This window comes from Diplotaxodon limnothrissa, linkage group LG18 (genome assembly GCF_057381915.1).
Source record: "Diplotaxodon limnothrissa isolate DT_005_m linkage group LG18, D_limnothrissa_male_GT1.1, whole genome shotgun sequence".
Taxonomy (NCBI): Eukaryota; Metazoa; Chordata; class Actinopteri; order Cichliformes; family Cichlidae; genus Diplotaxodon; species Diplotaxodon limnothrissa.
In genome coordinates, this window is record NC_140613.1 from 16,435,430 (window position 1) to 16,454,368 (window position 18,939).

Here is an 18,939-nt window from a genome sequence, read left to right on the forward strand (position 1 = left end):
TCCAGCAAACCTCCTATTCAGTGTCTTCTGAGCTCCTTGCCCTGCATGTACTGTGTCACTCGTGCATTGAGTAATTGCCCGCAACAGTGTATTTTGCTCTGTAGGTTTTGAGCGTCGGCCAAGAGATGATTTAGAAAGAAAAACCAAAGATGGGGGAAAAAATGGTTTCACTGACCGATATAACTCCCCAAATGTGTCACCCAGTCCCAGTGTTATTTTAGACATTAACAGAAAAAATGCTCTAATTCTTAAAATTTAATTATGTGCCTATTACAGAAGATATAATTCATCCATTATTCCATTAAAAAAAAATAAAACAGAGGTTTTTCTTCTGTCGTTTGACCATCTGCTTCTCAGTGTGAGGAATTTCTTCTTCTCTGCATTTTTTGACATTTACATGGGACCTCTAAATTTAACCAAGTACCCTCCAGCACCACATGCCCAGATTCAACCACATGTGCCTAATAATATAAGAGTTTAAAAAAATTAGGACATTAAACATTTAAAAAAAACCATTCATTGTTATTTTAAATCATAAAATAACATAAGATTATGTACTTTTAAAAAAATCTTTCCTCAAAATTTGGTCCAGAGTTAATTCTCTTTACTGTATTTTTGACCTTTGCACATCATAACAATGGCTGCAAACTGGTTTTGACACAATAGGATCGTCTTGTATTCACAAGTGTACATGTCTTACATGTTTTCCCCCACACACCTTGCCTCTATCTGTACAAAGACACTAAGTAGCAGGGCTGGTCAAGGGCAACTGTACCAGTTTACTTCCTTGTCTTCACCAATGTAAACTATCTGCCAGTTTTAAGCTCTTAATACTTTGTCGGTTCTGTCTGAATATTTGTGGTCTGAAGTTTAGTTTCAGCTCGGTCTCCTTGTTTGTACCGTCACAAATCAGCCATATTTCACACTTCAGTGCTGTATTTTCAGGTGCATCAGAGAAGTCACAGCTGATGTAAACACTAAAAGCTTTCCACTGGTAAATGTGGTGCTTTTTTGTGGAGCAGTTAAAGTAACTATGATGTGTTAACCACAGACTGAGCACATCTTCACTATCAGTTTAAGTGGCGCAGTGGAAAAATAAAACGCTGCTTACAGCTGCTCACAGCACAGAACTATTAACACCAGAAAAAATATAAATAAACAAACTCTGCATTATTCACAGTTCAAATTAAACCTTATTCATCTTATACTGAACTCTGGTGTGTTAGTGGGCCTCAGCTTGTCTTCTTTTTAAAACAAGTTGTTTAGGTGGCCATATTTCTTAAGGTTGAAATGTAGCAGCTTGGGTTCGAGTCCAACCTGCAGCACTTTGCTGCGTATTTTCTTTTTTTGTCTACTTCTTCACTCCTGAACTGTCAAATAACCCAAAAATAAATATCTTAAAAAATAAAATGAACTGTTTAGTTCTGGGTAAGGCCCAGCTTTCTTCTGAATGGCTATCCCTCATGTTTGAACTGCAGCTAAGAGAGTTCTCTATGCTCGTTTTCTGACTGATACCACCATAGTAGGAATATCTGCTCTCAGTGACATCACAGAGAGCTAAAAGTAGAAAAAACTGGAGCCACCTGCAGTCCAAGGTTTTGGCTCACTGGAATTATTCTTATATACACTGACCTTTTGAAACTTAAGCCATGTTTAATATGTAACTATAACTTTGTAACAGAAAATAATGAAAGGGGTCAGCTTTAAAAGTGTGCCCCGTGCACCATCTGCTCACCATGGTGGATATATGTGGATGATGTCACTGGGTGCAGGAATCAGCTGTGCAGCTGTCTCTCTGTTGAATAACACCAACATACGAGCGCTCTCCTCAGAGACCGGGTTAATGTGTTGGTGGCCGTCTCCGGGGGGTTGGTGGTGCTCGCAGTGCGCCAACTGCATGCTGCACTCCTCATGAACCTCCAGTACCTCGAGCACCAGCACGCCAGCCTTGTCCACTGGAGATCAGAGCAACAACAACAACACAGATGTTTAATGCTTGTGTGTGTGTGTCTGTGTACATAGTGTACTCATGCTCTCTGTGGGACTCATTATTCATTATGAAAATTTTTTTTAGCATCAGAACAACTTGCATTGCATATCTGTAAAGCTGTTAGTATTTAGTATTTAGTATTTATTTATTTATTGTCATTGTCAAGAACAATGAAATTGCGTTTGGGGCTTCCATACAACCCAAAAAAAAGAAGAAAATAATAAATACCCCTTAAAACCCAAGTGTACATATTTAACCCAGTGTGACTCCAATGCAATAAGACAATCCTTAGCAATAATGTTCGTAGAAATTCAGACAAAGACCTGAGAAACATGACAAAATACAACAATGCAACCCATTCAATATTATTGTACTGTGAGATATGATATCAGATATGATAGTTATCTATTTAAGAAAGGGGGGGGGGGGGGGGGGGGGGGGGGAGAGAATAAAGATATGATGCACCAATGCAGACCAGTTCATTGCTATTAAGAAGTTGGATATGGTTATTGTCCGTGAGAGGGGGGCAGAGAGTTCAGGAGCCTCACAGCCTGTGGATACAGGCTGTTGGCCAGTCTGGATGTTCTGGCCTGTATAGACCTGTACCTTCTCCCTGAGGGCAGCAGATGGAAAAGGTGGCGCGCAGGGTGATGTTGGTCCCGCAGGATACTGTGCACCCTCCTCAGACAGCGAGTGGGGAAGATATTACTGATCTCTGGCAGACTTGTTCCAATAATTCTGCCAGCTTCTTTCACCACCCGCTGGAGTGCTTGCTGATCGGCCTTGGTGCAGCTGGGGAACCACACTAGAAATCCATACGTCAGAACGCTGCTGATGGCACAGTTGTAGAAGTTCAACATCAGAGATCTGGGAATGTGTGCGCTCCGCAGTCTCCTCAGGTAGTAGAGGCGCTGTTGGGCCTTCCGTACAACTGAGGTGATATGGTTGCCCCAGGACAGGTCCTCGGTCACAGTTACCCCCAAGAATTTAAAACTGCTCACCCTCTCCACCGCCTCACTGCCAATGAAGAGAGGCAGATGGTTGTTATGACCCCTCTTCCGGAAATCTACAATGATCTCCTTGGTCTTTTTGGTGTTTAAGACCAAGTTATTGTCGTGGCACCATGACTCTAGTTGTTGCACCTCTGTCCTATAGTTTGTCTCATCATTGTTGGATTGAGTCAGCATTGTTACTGACTCAGCCTGAGCTGGATACGAGACGCAGTAAATCCCAGTGGATGACTGCACAAATATTTGGAATTTCACCACAACGCTGATTGCTTGGCGTGAACTATAAAGTCCACAGAGATACTTAAGAAGAGCAAATCACAACGATGCCCTGCAGCTGTAAACCAAAGCGAGATAGGAGGGAGACTTGGCATCATGAAAGCGAAGTGTGTAAACTTGATTGCATTGAATTGTTAAAATTGCAGAAGAGAAGGGGCAAAGTCAATGCAGCTCATTGTGTGTGTGTAGGTAAGTGGCCAGAGGGGGAATTTTAATATGATACGAATGAATCAGATCAAGGAGACTGTTGGAGAGGTATTAGGTTTTAACAAGCATTTGTCCAAACATGAATGCTAAGTGGTTCATTTGTGCTCTGTGCATTGAGATCCCAAATAACAAAATCATTACAATAACACCAGGCAGCACTCCAAAACCGAGAGAATACTCGAGTCCTCCTCTTGACCTGCAAATTCAATATTTTAGGAAACAACTCAACACCTGCATACTTGTTTTATTGTGGGGTATTTATTTTACAATATAAAGCGCCTTGAGGTGGCAAACCGGGAACAGACTGTTTGCCTTAAAAGTGAAAGTAGCACCTTTTAAAACGTGTTAGTTTCACGAACATTCTCCATTTCCAGTTTGCGTTGCACTTTTTCAGTTTTCACTATTGCTCAGCAGCTAGCTAGCACTGTCTGCAGAGAAATTCGATGTGTGTCATGCAAACCATGGGCAACAAAAGCAATCACAAGAAGGTTTTTTAATGCAGTACCATCTTCGTGACCAGGTTCACCTAGCAACAGACAGCAACCTCCAAGAAACACTCGCAATGAGTCGGGAATGCACATTTTTTTCCTTTTGACCAGAAGTTTCAAGGGCATCGCAGACAAGTGTCTAGGCCTATGTGACTGAGGCTTTAGCAACCTGCATCCATAACCTGCTAAATCTTGCTTAAAATGCCAGAATTTCACTCAACAAAACAGAAGCACAAACTCCTCGGCTGAACTCTACCACACAGCGTAGCATTTACCAGATAAATGCCATTAAAATGCTCCGAAAGGCACCAACTACACAAACGTGGTGGAGAGGTGCAAACCAGGTCCAAATTAGCAGAGAGGCCTAGGAGACAGAGACACTCTGTACGTGTGTGTCTTCACACGTGTCAGTCAAATTGGCCATTCTGTGAACTCTGAGCCTTATTAACATCCAAATGTATGAGTCAGAAAGAAGTTCACTCATATATATATATATATATATATATATATATATATATATATATATATATATATATATATATATATATATATATATATATATATATATATATATATATATATATAATAATGAAGGAAATTATTCAGAGAGGCCAAAACTGCCTTTGTATGAGGCTGAAAACATGACTTTTAATGCTACTTAATTGGTGATTTGAACCATTGATTCCATGGTGACTGTTTGGCCTGCAGTTTGCGGGTTGAGTGTAGCAGATTAAATTGTGAAAAATGTTCTGGAAAAAGAACATTTTGCACCAAAAGATATATTTTTTTTTATATTTAAAAAAAATCCTGATGTCAGCCATGTGACGTTAATGGGTTGAAAAGACTAAACAAACAAAAGTCTTTGTGCAAAAAAGACAAAAGAAAGATCAAATATTGATTAGACTTCGAAACCAGGTCAAGTCAAAATAAACTCCTACATTTCAACCCATCTTCGTAGCTCGTTACGCTAGTCAAACCATCGACTGACCACAAACTCTAAGTTAGATCAGGTAGGCGTTTTCATTTTCCACAATCAACTGTCACCTCTGAGTCAATGCTCATGTCCTATTACGAGGAGATACTTAACAACAAGACAATGCAAGTGGTTTGGTACGCCGCGGAAAGGAAAAAAGAAAAAAAAAGGTAGGCAAGCAGCTTCCTGTCACCTACATGTCGAGTTCACAGTTCAGCCAGCATTTCCTCAGCGTGGCCCCTAAGTACAATCACATGTATGGTTAAAAAAAAAAAAAAAAAAAAAAATCACACCTTTCAGCCAGGCTTCATCCCACTCACAAATCAAAGTTCACTGTTAAACTTTAAGTGATGATTCACAGGTTTATGTGTGTATGATCCTGGTGTGATCTGGCAGAGGACTCGTGTGACGTGGATCACCTGTTGTGGTTGTTGCTGCCGAGGAACCAGAGATGGACTGGTGCTTCCAGAAGCTGATAGCTGACCTCTGCCTGCACTGAAGTCGATTCAGCCTTTCTGCCAGACCTCCACTGTGAAAAACACACACGCGCACGCCCCCCACCCCCACAGAGGTAGATGATGTAATGTGATAAACTCACAGAGCGCAAGCAGTCTAACCAACGCACAAGCAGAAATGTTTATTTCAAAGTGAAGTAAAAGATTTTCTGATGCACAGAACCAGCTGTCAAAGACTACAGAAAGCCATCTGTCAGATTTGGTGGGCTTAGAGATTGCAAACGACATTTAGCACCCACATTGTGCCACCAGGTGTCCCTTTCATCATCAGTTCTGCCGTGGAAACATTGTCACCAAAGTCTGTCTATCACCTGGCTGCAAGCAATACGTCTTGCTTTGTTTGTTCGTATTGTGAAGCAATGCACTATCACACATATTATACGCTCAGGTGCAATTTTTATTAAAACTAACACCGTCCTGCAGAAACTCTAACTCCATGAAGGCTGCAAAGACCAGTGCGGTTTCTTGAGCGTCACTGACATAACTTTATGATAATTTTGAAGGCTCACCTGTGTGAGGTTAATGTTATGTAACTTGACTGATATCAAACTTCTATAAAACTAAATTCGGTGCAGTAATATGATACGCTCATATGCTGCGTATCAGCAGAGGTACTAGGCATTTAAAAACAGTGGACTGGAACAAAAGTCACACCTTTGAAACTTTCTTCTCTTTTTGGCAGAGTCTTCTGGAGTCTTGGGTTGTCTATTGACTGGTTTCTGGGGCGTTTGCAGCATCGCCTGAGCAGATCTCACCCAGTTGCTGATTGACTTTTTGCTGCCCTCACCAGTTTGGAAAGGAAAGATCTCAGAGTCCAGTCTGCTTGAAGTCATTGGGCTGCCAATATCCTCTCCATCAGACACATACCCTGAGATCTCAAGCTCTTTAACCTGGGAACAAAGTAAGCATTTGACGTGGAGAACAGTTGTAATTTTGTAGTTTGACATTCTTGAATGAAAACGTTAAAAATGCTCAACTGCAGTCAAATGCAACTGTATGTTATATGCTGACATCCAGCTCCACATTTCTCTTCTAGGACTCTAAACACACTCTGAATGATTTACATCTCAAAGTAACCCTTATTTGTCTTGGTGCAACCTCTCAAAAAACTTCATACTAGAAACTGCCAAGGGTTCATTTTGAGCCCTTTGGTATTTTAAAAATCCTGTAGGTTTGTTAAATTAAAATTCAATCATGTCATATTTTCTGCCATTTTCAAAAATTGGCTTATTCATCAAATACTCAATTTTGGGGTGTGGGCGATCAAAAGAATTAGGACAACTTTTACCAAAGCCGAAATGTTATGTAATGTAAAACCACTACTGCAGCACAGCATGTTGCTTAGAAACATGATTTCTTTACACACATTGTGAGGTTGTGTGTAAAGCCTGTCACAAAACGAGTTACAGCTAGGTAGATGTGACTGATAAATACATATAGAGTGTGACTGTAGTTAGATAACACATGAATAATTATTGCTGGGCACATGATGAGTTGGAGCAGAGCGGGGAGTGTTTGACCGAACAGGGCAGGTTGCTGGCTGTGCAGAGCAAGTAAAGTAAATCCAGAGCACAGCTACCTGTGAGGTCAATTCAATCTCATTTACATTTATTCTAATGTATATTTTTTATTTCACATTCTGTAAGAAAATGCTGTAAATCATTAATAAAACTAATAAAACCCCTTAAAATGAATCTTAAATATGTATTTTGTCAAATCTTCCTTAATATTATAAAAATTTAGATGAAAATTAACAACCTAACTTCTTCAAGAAATGATACCTTTGCTATTACTGCTGTTGTTACTGCGGTCAAAATGACCCTCCTAGTGTTAAATTCCTTCCCCTTTCTTCTGATTGGCTGACCCTTGTAAACAGAAGGTGTCAGCAGGTGAGTGAGGTTGCTGCATTAATCACCAGGATATCCTCTCCCTGTACAGAGCTGAAATAGAAAAACTGTCTGAAACAGTGTTTAAAGCAATCAGAAGTCTAAGCTTATTGCTTGCACATACACACATTTCAACAATAGGAGCACCCATCCCTATAAAAGTGTAAGTGTGTATATTATATATAAAGGCAAAAAGTAACGCTTTTAAAAGGGTTCATCCACCTGTAACATATTCATGAGTAATTAATGATTAATAAAAACAATAAAATCAATATCAAAAATCAAGAGGATGATACACCGACATGCAGTCAGGCTGATTAATTGTCAAATTAGTGCACTAAACAATCTTTCTTGCTGTATCATTGCTGGCTACACCTGAAGGAATCTGTTCTCATGGAAAAATCCACGAGAAACCTGAGTTCCTGTCATGTGCAGACAAGACCAGCATACCAGGCTCTGTCAGCCAATATGCTCTCTTCTTTGAATCAACTTGACCCTGCTAGGCAGCGTGCCAGCAGACGTCACACTCCAACCAGCTACAGAGAAAAAGGAACACTATGTTCCTGGCCCCGGCTCAAAAATGTTTTCACCAGCACTGAAAGCATTATAAGTACACAGCTCTACGCAGCCTCTTCCACTCACTCAAGTTCTCCTGAACAAACAGTAGTAAAAAAGTTGTTTATAGCCCTTCTTGAGCTCTTATGTGGTGTGGGTGGTTGACCCTTTAAGCGCCGATGTCGGTGGGTGTCGGACCGAGCAACACACTTCATCTGGGAAGCAGCCATCCCCTTTGGCCTTGAAGCGCGGAGTCGCCTATACAGCTCCGCCTGTCCTCTCTTAGCGGCTAGTACAAAAACACAGAAATCTGGCAGGGGCACATTAAGTGACTCAGCCATGCGTTTATCTGGAGTAGTAAATTTTGCCTAGGATTAGGATCCTTCCCCCCTCCCCCTCCCGTATCCTGTTAGATCCGGTTTGATTTACAATTGGAAATGTGTAAGTGAGCTTTCCGGGCAGCAAATAAAAAGTCCAAATAGGCCAGAACATTCTGATATTCTAATTAAGTCAATATTTACTGTGCATATACTAAATTTAATCCCACTGATAATCGGATGCAAGAAAGCTACGTACTATTCCTTTCAAATATGTAACATTTGATCTGCCAAAACTACCCCGTGCACATATTTCAGTGCGACTACATTAAACTATAAAAGTAGGACTCTAAAGGCTTCTTTCTAGAGGCCCTCTGACCACAAGCCTCCTGTTTGTTGATCTTATATTTTTTTGACCCCAAAGAGCTGATAACAGCAAATTATAAGTGTGACAAGAGGAAGTAGCTGGGGTCTGCGGGACTGATGTTAATCTCTCGTCAGGCTTCCTCTCGATATATCAAGTTAGTGCTTTTTGCAGCCTCAATAAAAGGACCGTAAGCGACAGGCAGAGGCTATACCAGTACCGAGACAAATGATCACCGGCTTCAATCTGACCCATCCTCGTGTTCAACGGTGTTCTCACAAACCGCTATCTAGTCAACCGCATTCATTCAGTTTTGCCACAACCTGCTGATCTTTTTGTTTTTTAAATTGTAATATGTGCTCTAACAACTAAACTGCATGTGTGTGGTCTATGAGCTAAACACTGTCACCACTCCTTGTACATTCTCACCATGCCAGCCCTGCCTTCAACAAACAGTACCTCTGAATGGCTTGTGAGCGGGAGCAGTCGAGCCACTGTGGGGGGGGGGGGATCTTTCATTACACCGTTGAATCTGATGGTTCAGTTTGCATGAATTATGTTTTGTGTTTTGGCTTTAAGAAAAAAAAAAGAACAAACACTTCAAAAATATTTAATTTACTTTGACAAAGTACAAAAAAGGAGCGCAAATCTGCACATTTGTAAACCTGAAAGGTTCAAATATTACTCAATAATTTCCATTTTCTCTGTGTCGCAGCTCTACAGTGTTTTTCTTTCTATAAATAACACAAGTGGAAACTATGCAATTCTTTACATATTGTACTTAAAGAGAGGCAAGTGCTTTTTTGTGAGTTTCACGTCACGCATAAATTAGCCCCAGTGTTCAGATCTACTTTGCCCTTCACATTAAACCTGTGTTTTACTGCTGGCTCAGCTTCTGAACTTTGACAGAACATAACCTGAATCTAGAAACTACTCTGGTTTGAGCCTATGGGGCCTTCTTAGGACATCAAAACATGGCTGAGACAACGCTCCACCTAGTGGTTTCAAGGCTAAACATTCAACTGCGACAAACTGAACAAAAAATTACTGAAAAAAACAAACAAACAAAAAAACAACAACTTTGAGACAAACACTAAAATATAATATCTACATAGTATCTTGCAAGAACACAGGCTTTCATGCAGCATCTGCTACAGCTGCAAACAAAACCATCAGATTAGCAGCGAACAGTATTCTCCAGCAGGACGCCAGAAAAGTTGTTAAAACACACAGATGAGCACTTCTTAGACAAATGCATCAACTGGCAGTCAGCTGATAATTAGAAACACAGTTGGTAATATACTGGACTAAGGTATTAAGAGCTTAGGAAGGCATATAGCCCCACCTAGTGTCCCCTAACACAAACAGCACTGATCTACAGATCAGTGTGCCTCACTATGCAGGTGTTTTTAAAAAAAAAAAAAAAAAACACTTTCACGGCACAGATAGTTTAAGGTTTACTTACATCTTCAGTTTTAGAAGGGAAGTCATTTGGCTTCTCTTCAGAGGAATCACAGTCTGAGATTTGTTGCCCACTGTGCTTTTCAACATCTTCCTGAGACTCATCACCCAGGTCGCTGTCTGTGTCAATAACGGGAAGGTCATCTAGGAATGAAAGAAAGAGCTGTGCTAGTGCTGTAAATTTTATCTTATGGCGTTTATCAGACTATAGAGATAACTGAGCTGTTAATATATAACAGAAGTTTATCACCTTAAGTCAATTGCTTTTACTAAGAAAAATCTGGAAATGGACCACAAAGTAGACTGAGTTAAAGGAACAGTTAAGCTTTCTAAGAAATTAGTTAATTTACTGTATTACCCAGCGTTACAGACAATAAGCATTTTTTTGTAAATTTGCATCTGTACACCAGCACAGTAGGTTAAATAATGAAAATCTGATTGAAGGCCACACTTTGAGATTTTGATTCAAGGGGTTTAACAAAAGCGGTGCATTAACTAGTCACGAATTATAGCCAATACTACACTTAGTCCAACTAGCCCATTCTTGGAAAGCAGGAATGCACTGATCAGCTCAGCAACACCAACGGAGCTGGAAAACAACAGAAGACAACTTTCTCGAGGAGTTAAAGTTTACAATAAAGACGTGCTTTCACTTTTTGCACAATACTCACTCTTTTGCACATTTCAATTGCACTGTTGTGTCTGTATTGTTCTGTTCTCTCTGGTGTTGCACTGTTTTTGTTGTGTTTTTTGACAATTTTTGCACATTGCACTTTATGTAGTCCTGTGTTGATTGTCTGTTATATGTCATATAGAGCACCATGGTCTTGGATGAACATTGTCTCGTTTCACTGTGTGCTGTACCACTGCACATGATTGGAATGACAATGAAGCCACCTGACTTGACTTGATAATGACCCAAAACATACTGCAATAGCAATCCAAGAGCAAAGAAACGGTTGTCACCTGATCTCGAGTGAATAAGGGACGCTTTTCAGTTATTAAATAAAAAAACTGAAGGCAGAGAAACCCACAAACGAGCAGCAACTGAAGGTGACTGCAGTAAAGGCCTACCAGAACATCTCAAGGGAGGAAACACAGCACATTTAATAGTGATGGGTCGGTCGCGAATGAAATGGCTCTTAGAGCTGGCTCTTTGACGTGAACGACGCGAGCCGGCTTCTTATCGAGAGCCGTTTTTTTTTTTTTTTCTCTCACCCTCAAAACTCCAAAACACGTAAAAACTCCAAAACACGTAAAAACACGTACAAACTCCAAAACACATAAAAACTCAGAAGCACATAAAAACTCAAAACACGTACAAAAGATAACAGAACTGCTCCAGGATGCTAGGGGCAGTGTTGAACTTTTGTTACCTAGTGGCTACACAAGCCAGCAAGTACCAACGACCGGATTTGGTGTGTGGTAGCAAAAGGTAAATGAACATTTTTTTTAAATTATTATTTGACTATATATATGAATGCTTGTGTATAAATACACAAACAATACACATATGCTTTTAATTGTGTAATTTAAGTGATCTAGGTAGCTCTGTTTTGGAAGTTCAGTTCATACTAGAAATGTGTTTTGGAGTTTGTACGTGTTTTGTCTCTAGGGGCCACCGCATATATTTATATATAAACATATATAAATAAAACCACTTTTTTTTTTACATTAGTGATTCCTTTTGTGCATAATTTTATATTGTTGTTAATAATAAATTAATTAAAGCAACAAAACAACCTGAAGAGCCGGTTCGGAGCCGAAAGAGCCGGCTCATTTTAGTGAGCCGAACCGAAAGAGCCGGTTCTCTAAAAAGAGCCGGAAATCCCATCACTAGCATTTAGTAAAGTCCATGGGTTCTAGTACTCAGTCACGGACTATAAAGGATTTTCAGCTAAATATTAAGAACTACTTTTACATTTAAATGTTATGTTGGTTTGTCCAATTCATTTTGAGCTTCTAAAAATGGCAAACTGTAAAAAAAGTAACTGTAAATGAAGAAGACTGATAGTACACCAACATATGTTTTTTTGTCATAAAGACTGAAACAAAGAATGCGCTAGTTTGACCATAAAAGCACCTCCAAAGGTCAGAAACTATTTGTTTTGTCGTTAAAAAATTGACAAAAAAAAAGAAGAAATTTTGAAGATAAAGGTGAACTTCAGTTAGAATAACCTGAAATGTAAAATTTCTCCCTCAGCAAGTCACAACTTAATTTTATACCTTTATCAGTGCTGAGCATGAGCAGTGCTCTGCTGTAAGACTGAGTGGAAGCTGTGGGTCTCCCTCGACTGTGACACTGCTGCTGCCTCTGTGCAGTAACTCTGGATGGATGCTGCTCCTGGGTCTCATCATCAGGCTGCTCAGAGTCACTGGAGCTCCATGCAATGTTCACTGGGTCCTCCTCACGGTGAGGGGAACTGCTCTGAACTGGGAAACACATACAGAAGGGGACAATGCAATGTTCGAATTGAATCACTATGAGGTGCTTGTTAAAACTGGAGACTTACTTCTGAAGACTATTGAAGAAATTACAAGAAAGCTTGCCTATAACAGTTGTGGCTGTGCTGAAAAATAAAGGTGGCTGTATAAATACTGACTTTCTAGCTTGTTAGAATTGTACAAACTCTGTTTTTGCCTCAGATACTATTTCCATTTAGGTTTGCACATGTTTTAATAATTACTATAAATCAAGCATGCCCCATGTTTTGTGTTATGTGCGCATATACTAGGTATCACGTTAAGAGAAACCCACTTAAAAGTGATCTTCAGGTGAAGGTGATTTCAAGATTGACCAGTACATTTAATCTGTCATTAATTATGTAATGATTCATTAAATAAGCAATGATACAGAAATCAATATGAAAAGTAAATTTCAAATGACAACTAAAAATATGCAAATATGACAAATATATTAATAACCCTTTTTAAACATTTCCATTTAAAAAAAACGTGTACAAGAAATTCACCGTTTCCACAGACTAATTTCAATTTAGATTAAGAGCACACACCCCTAAAGTGTTTTCCAGTCAATAACCAAAAAGTATGATTTTGTATTTCAAAGTAAAAGAAATGGCATATATGAGCTCTTTTTCATCTGGAAAGCTTCAGAAAGCTATGATAAGGAAACTTCCTGTTTCTACTTAGTAATTGCCCTGGAGTAATAGGATACACCCTCACAGTGTCACCCAGTCTAATTGTGCATTTCAAAGTAAAAGCCCTCTGAAACATCATACATTAGATATTTCTTTTCCTCTGGAAAGCTTCGGACAGCTATTATAAGGAAGCTACCTGTTGCCACAGACTAACTAATTTTATAACTGCTGTACATATTTCCCATTTTCCTAACAAATTTAAAAGAAATGAGTGGGCCCTGACTTGTGAACAGTACTGTACACTTAAGTATGAGGTACTTACAGAGTATTAAAAGTTGTGAGGTAAGATAGAAGATAGAAAAGTCTGAGATGGACCATAGCAAAAAAGGCCAGCAAACTGAGCAAGATACCTGCAGCAGACAACTGTTTCAGCTTCTTTAGAGTAGATATTTTTCTTCCTGAAGACGGAATGATCTGCAACAAAAAATAGAAATCCACAGTATGAACACAGTTGGGAGTAGCAGGGTGATAATGCTAAGAGATGGACGGAAAGCTGTTGATCTTTATCACCTTTGTCACCGGACTATCCAAAAAACTGTCTCCACACTTCTCCCAGCTCTTAGCGGATGAAAGGGAAGAGAGCGAAGAGGGCTCCCTGCCCACTTTCGGGAGAGCATTTTGGATATCATCGGGAAAGAAAACGCACTTTATGTCCCTGGAGTACCTTTTACGCTGCAGAAAATTAATGAAGAAGTAAAAGGGGTTAGCTTAATAATAATAATTTTTTTAAAAGCCTTTAACGGTTTTTGCTAAGATAACCCTGCTGGAGGCTTTAATGATAATTTCACCTGTATTTACTCTGACAACTGAATTACAAATGACAGTGGCTATATTTGCTGTTATTAATAGTTAAAATATGATTCTAGCAACACATGCCTGGCTAGTAAACCCCTTTCCGCTGTGGGCGGGCAAAACCGGATAACATGGGCTGCTAAAGCTAACTAGCTATACTCCATTGAGTAGCATTAACTGGCTAGCTAGTTACCAGACTTCTTACCTTCCTGGAACTCATTGAGAAAAAAAAAAACAGTCAATGCAGAGTTACTGAAGTGGTCTGTGTGCGTGTCCCCAAAGCGTCATTAGAAATATAATATATCTCGAACCCATCTTTGTGAAGTTACCAGTGTTTCCTCCCTCACTAGTTTGCTAAGCGCAGGAACAAACTAGTGGCGCTTACCCAATCTGGAGGTGCGTTTCATAACTCACCAGCGTGGACCGGAGGCGGATATGGGTGAGATTCTCACACCAAATCACTCAGTTATGCCTGTAAAATTTAGATTGATTCACTTTTCTTGAAACTCTTAATACAGTTTTCTTCTTGAGTTTGCTTTTCTGCACTAGGCTGAACTGCACAAGTTTAAATACGTACCAAAGGGTATATTATTCTACTGATACAGGTAAAAGTCCAAAAATCATTACTACAGTAAATATACAGGCCAAGTTACTACTCTTTATAAAGAGTCATATCACACTGTCATTATTATTTTTATCATTATTATTATTATTAATTGGAATTGGAATCTATGGTGGAAGCCTCTTTAATGCATTTCTCATTTTTGCATGGAAGCAAAGGGACCTTCTCTTTAATAATAACAATAACTGTTTAAAAGTCTTTAAGCTTTTCAAGCTTTTCTTCCCTGCCCAAGCATTCAATGCCCTTTATGCCTCATTCTCCCATTCATACAAAGAATGTTAGAGTAGCCCAGACATACATACAAACACTTAAGCACTTTGACACATATTCACACTCTGATGGATGCATCGGAAAGTAACTTGGAATCAATATCTTGTCCAAGGGTATCTGGCGTGCAGAATAGAGCAACCAGCAAACCACCAACCTTCCAAGTAGTAGATGATCTGCTCTACCTTTCTGAGCTACAACCACTCCCATTTTGAATCCAATTATTGCACTTCTTACTCTTCTACTTCTTACTACTTTTTAAAATGCTTTAGTTATGTATTATTCCGAAAATTAAGTGGATTATTATAACTCAAGCTACTAAACAACATATAAATAGTTAAAATAATCAATAGCTGCGACATGAAAAAGACATAGACAGCAATAAATCAGTAACTTATCCAATGACGTCATGTATATGATTCTAAAAACTGTCATTTTACTTCATATATATTACAATGTACAACCTCTGAACTATTAACCTACTTTAAGTAAAATATCTAAACACTTTTTTTCTGCAACTGAACTATCCATCACAAATTTTGGTTTAAATACTATGCCTTATTGTGTGAAAGGTTCTTTTTACACAATAAGAATGTGATAGGATCCAGGGCTCCATATGAGCTTGAAAATTATGACAGCAATGAAATGAGTCTTGGCTTGCTAAACTTTGCATGGCCACAATCTTGATTTTTGCATCACTGAAGTAAAAAATCTTGAGCAGGACTGTGCAGAGACCTCTACAACAGAGGGAGCTAATTCCTTGGGATGTTCGACTACATATCCACTTCCACTGCTTCTTAAATGTTGAGTTGACCAGACCTTTCTAACCTTGTGTCTTGCAAAATTAGTCTGTCACACTGCTAGCAAAACCTACACATCAGTTGCAAACATATTTTTTCATCAAATAGTGACTTATGTGAAGGAGAGGATTGTAGAAGAATTGAGTTACGGTACCAAATACTGTAAAAATAAAAAATTAGCACATCCGAATCTATAAAGAACTGTGTCACAAATTTGGATCGAAATATGTGCTTCAGACTGTGATGGAAAACAATGATGTGACTGTCGTTCCAGGCATTTTGGAGGCCTTAAAAGCACAGCTCAAAAAATCAACCCAAGAATCTTCTCTTCCATGTTTTGTGGTTTAAGGAAGACAGTCGCCTGCTGCATAACCACTGAATAACAGAGACAAGGAAATATTTATTTACATGCGAAGTTACAACCCTCTTTTCAAAATATAAGTACATAGGCTGCAGCAGATGACCACCCCTTACCACCTGGTTCTGCCAGGGGTTTCAGTCTGTAAAAGGGAGTTTTTCCTTCCCGCTTGGTGGTCCTTGGTGGTCCTAGGTGGTCCTAGGTGACACACTGGAAAGATTACATTTGTCTGATTGTCAATTTCCTCCCTAATACTGTGAGTAGAGCAGGGCGATATGGCCAAAAATATTTATCACGATATATATTTGAAAATTTGCGATAACGATATAACCGACGATATAATTGATGCGAGACAAAATACAACTCCACAACATTACTAGCGCAAAAAGGAAACCTTCCATTTATTTTCACTTAAACAAGAAGCTGGTTTTTATGTACATTAAAGCTTTATAAAAATATAACAGTGCAAATGCAAATTCCTTGCTGACAGTTTAACCAAAAGGCATTTCCAGTAGAAATGGGCTGACATATCCTGAGCATAACCATGTATAATATCCACTGAAGTTAAAAAGAGGTGCTTTGCAACATTAAACTGCAGTGTGCAGTACGCATTTTTCGGACCATAAGGTGCACGGGATTATAAGGCACATTAAGCGAAACAAAGCAGTCAGATAAATCAAACTTTATTAAACTCATTCTTCTTGCTTCCTCCACTTCTGTACCATTGATTCATTAATGTTGAATTCTCTGGCAGCTGCTCTATTCCCATGTTGCTGCAGTATATTAATGACTAACCTCGTATTGTGGATGGATTATCTCAGTTGTTCTCCTGACTGAAGTTTGGTCCGTTTACAGCATCCTGCCATGCGATTGCATTTGTCTCTAACCATGAAGAACCTTCACGTTAACTTTTATAAGTGGAAAAGTGTTAGTGTTCGTCCTCCAGCTTCACTGTTTATGTTATGCTAACATAGCTGTGTCGCTAGCGATCACGTAGCACATCATTATATACCAGCTAGCCCAACTTCAGTAACCCTACAAACGTCACTGCTGTTTAGTTTCCCGTCTTCATTTATGTTGGAAGTGATAGCAGAGCTGTACGTTTGATTTTTTTCAGAAATCTCTCAGTCAGAACATGCAATATCATGCTTAGGTAACTAGCGAAACTAGCGAGCTAACTTCCGCTAGCTTCCTGCTAACTTCTAACTCCGTTAAATGTAATAACTTTTGTTTTCATGGATGCCTGGAAGTTAAACTTCATAGTTACACCTGGTAAAGCAGCAATGCTGATCGTTTTATTAAAGATGAAAGAATTTAGACAGTTTTTAACTCTAAGTGATGCTGCAGTGTTGTTTGACCTGAAACATACGGAGTTTAGGACCCAGATTACTCCCAGATTTAAGAGCATCTTAGTCCGACAAATATGACAATAACAACGGCCGCTTGCATGTTCTGCAAAAAAATGTGCTTTGTTGTGTATCTGATGGACAAACACCAAACCAGTTCCACATCACGGAAGTTGCACCATTTTTACAAACCAATTCTGGTTCATCTGTTTCACTCAACAATCGGCCATGTGCGTATGAAAACAAAGGCACTGCGCACGCGCGTTTTACTCCCATTCTATCGCGATATTTCATTTTCCTATCGTTGCCTAACATTATACCGGTATTACCGTGAACGGTATAATATGGCCCAGCCCTAACTGTGAGGTTAGGGCTGGGCACTTTTTGGACACTCTAAGTTGTTCACATAAATTGCCTCTTAATTGGAAAATAAAACTAAACAGAAAACGAAATAAATAGATGTTTGTGATTTTCTCAAGAACATTTGACTTGAAGGCAAAGGGGAAAAATGGTTTGTAGTAAATCTAATAAATGATAATATAGAAAGAGGTTTTTTTGGTTGCTGATTAAAACAAACTATAAATGCTGTACTAGATACACTATATTCAAATTCAAATTTTATTTGTCACACACACACAACCATACACAGTATGACATGGGGGTGAAATGCTTGTAGCTGTACAATGCCCGACCATTAAATGACAGAAGAAAAGTTCTACAATATTTACAATTTACTACAAAAATTTACAAATTAACTTAGGAATTTACAGTAAAGAATGTGCAAATAGCAGAAGAGATTATAAAGATAAGGATTATAAATTATAGGAATTATAGGATTATAGGAAATGTGTGGTGGTGCGTGTGGTGACGTGTGTGAGAGTCCAGTCTTATAGTGACGTGTTTGGGAGAGTCCAGTCCTACACCTGGTTCAGGCCCCGAATAGCCTGGATAGCCTGGATTGCCCAAAGTATTCACTCACTCACTGTGTTCCAATCACTTCCATAGACACAGGTGTGTAAAATCAAACACCTAGGCATGCAAATTGCTTCTGCAAACATTTGTGAAAGAATGAGTCGTTCTCAAGAGCTTAGTAAATTCCAGCGTAGTACCATGATAGGATGCCACCTGTGAAACAAGTCCTGTTGTGTAAATCCCTCAGTACTAAATATTCCACAGTCCACAGATGTAAAGAAGTCCTGTACCTTCTACCTGTCCCCTTAAAGCCCCCGATTAATTTGGAAAATGAAGATAAAATTTGATTTGTAATTCCTTTTGTCTGAAATCAGCTACAGAATAAATTAAATCTCAGGTCATGCTAAATGAATTCAGGCTCATTCTGTGATGATACTGGATATGACTGGGTCTTTTTAAAGCTTTTTAATTTTTTTGTCATTCATAGATCTTTATATATTCTTGAGTATACTGGCATCTTTAGTTCTTGTTGTAGTTAAGTGTTCACTTAAGCTTTAGTTATGTTCTCACTTCCTGTTTCATAGTTTCGCCTCTAGTGTGCTTAGACGGCGGCCCTGCGACCCGGCCCCGAGTAAGTGGAAG

At 39.1% G+C, this 18,939-nt stretch overlaps 1 protein-coding gene across 1 annotated transcript in view; it reads right to left on the minus strand.

Annotated features, from left to right (window-relative positions):
* The window catches only part of spidr (scaffold protein involved in DNA repair), a 43,991-nt gene extending 29,640 nt beyond the window's left edge, over nt 1-14,351 (minus strand). The window contains exons 1-8 of the mRNA XM_085377962.1: nt 14,198-14,351; nt 13,711-13,872; nt 13,551-13,614; nt 12,269-12,475; nt 10,047-10,186; nt 6,114-6,349; nt 5,364-5,473; nt 1,736-1,955 (exon numbers count right to left, since the gene is read on the minus strand). Of these exons, the coding sequence (XP_085234088.1) occupies nt 1,736-1,955; nt 5,364-5,473; nt 6,114-6,349; nt 10,047-10,186; nt 12,269-12,475; nt 13,551-13,614; nt 13,711-13,872; nt 14,198-14,212 (1,154 nt within the window). The 5' untranslated portion in view covers nt 14,213-14,351. The remainder of the gene's footprint in view (nt 1-1,735; nt 1,956-5,363; nt 5,474-6,113; nt 6,350-10,046; nt 10,187-12,268; nt 12,476-13,550; nt 13,615-13,710; nt 13,873-14,197) is intronic.
* Between the last annotated feature and the right edge of the window lie 4,588 nt (nt 14,352-18,939).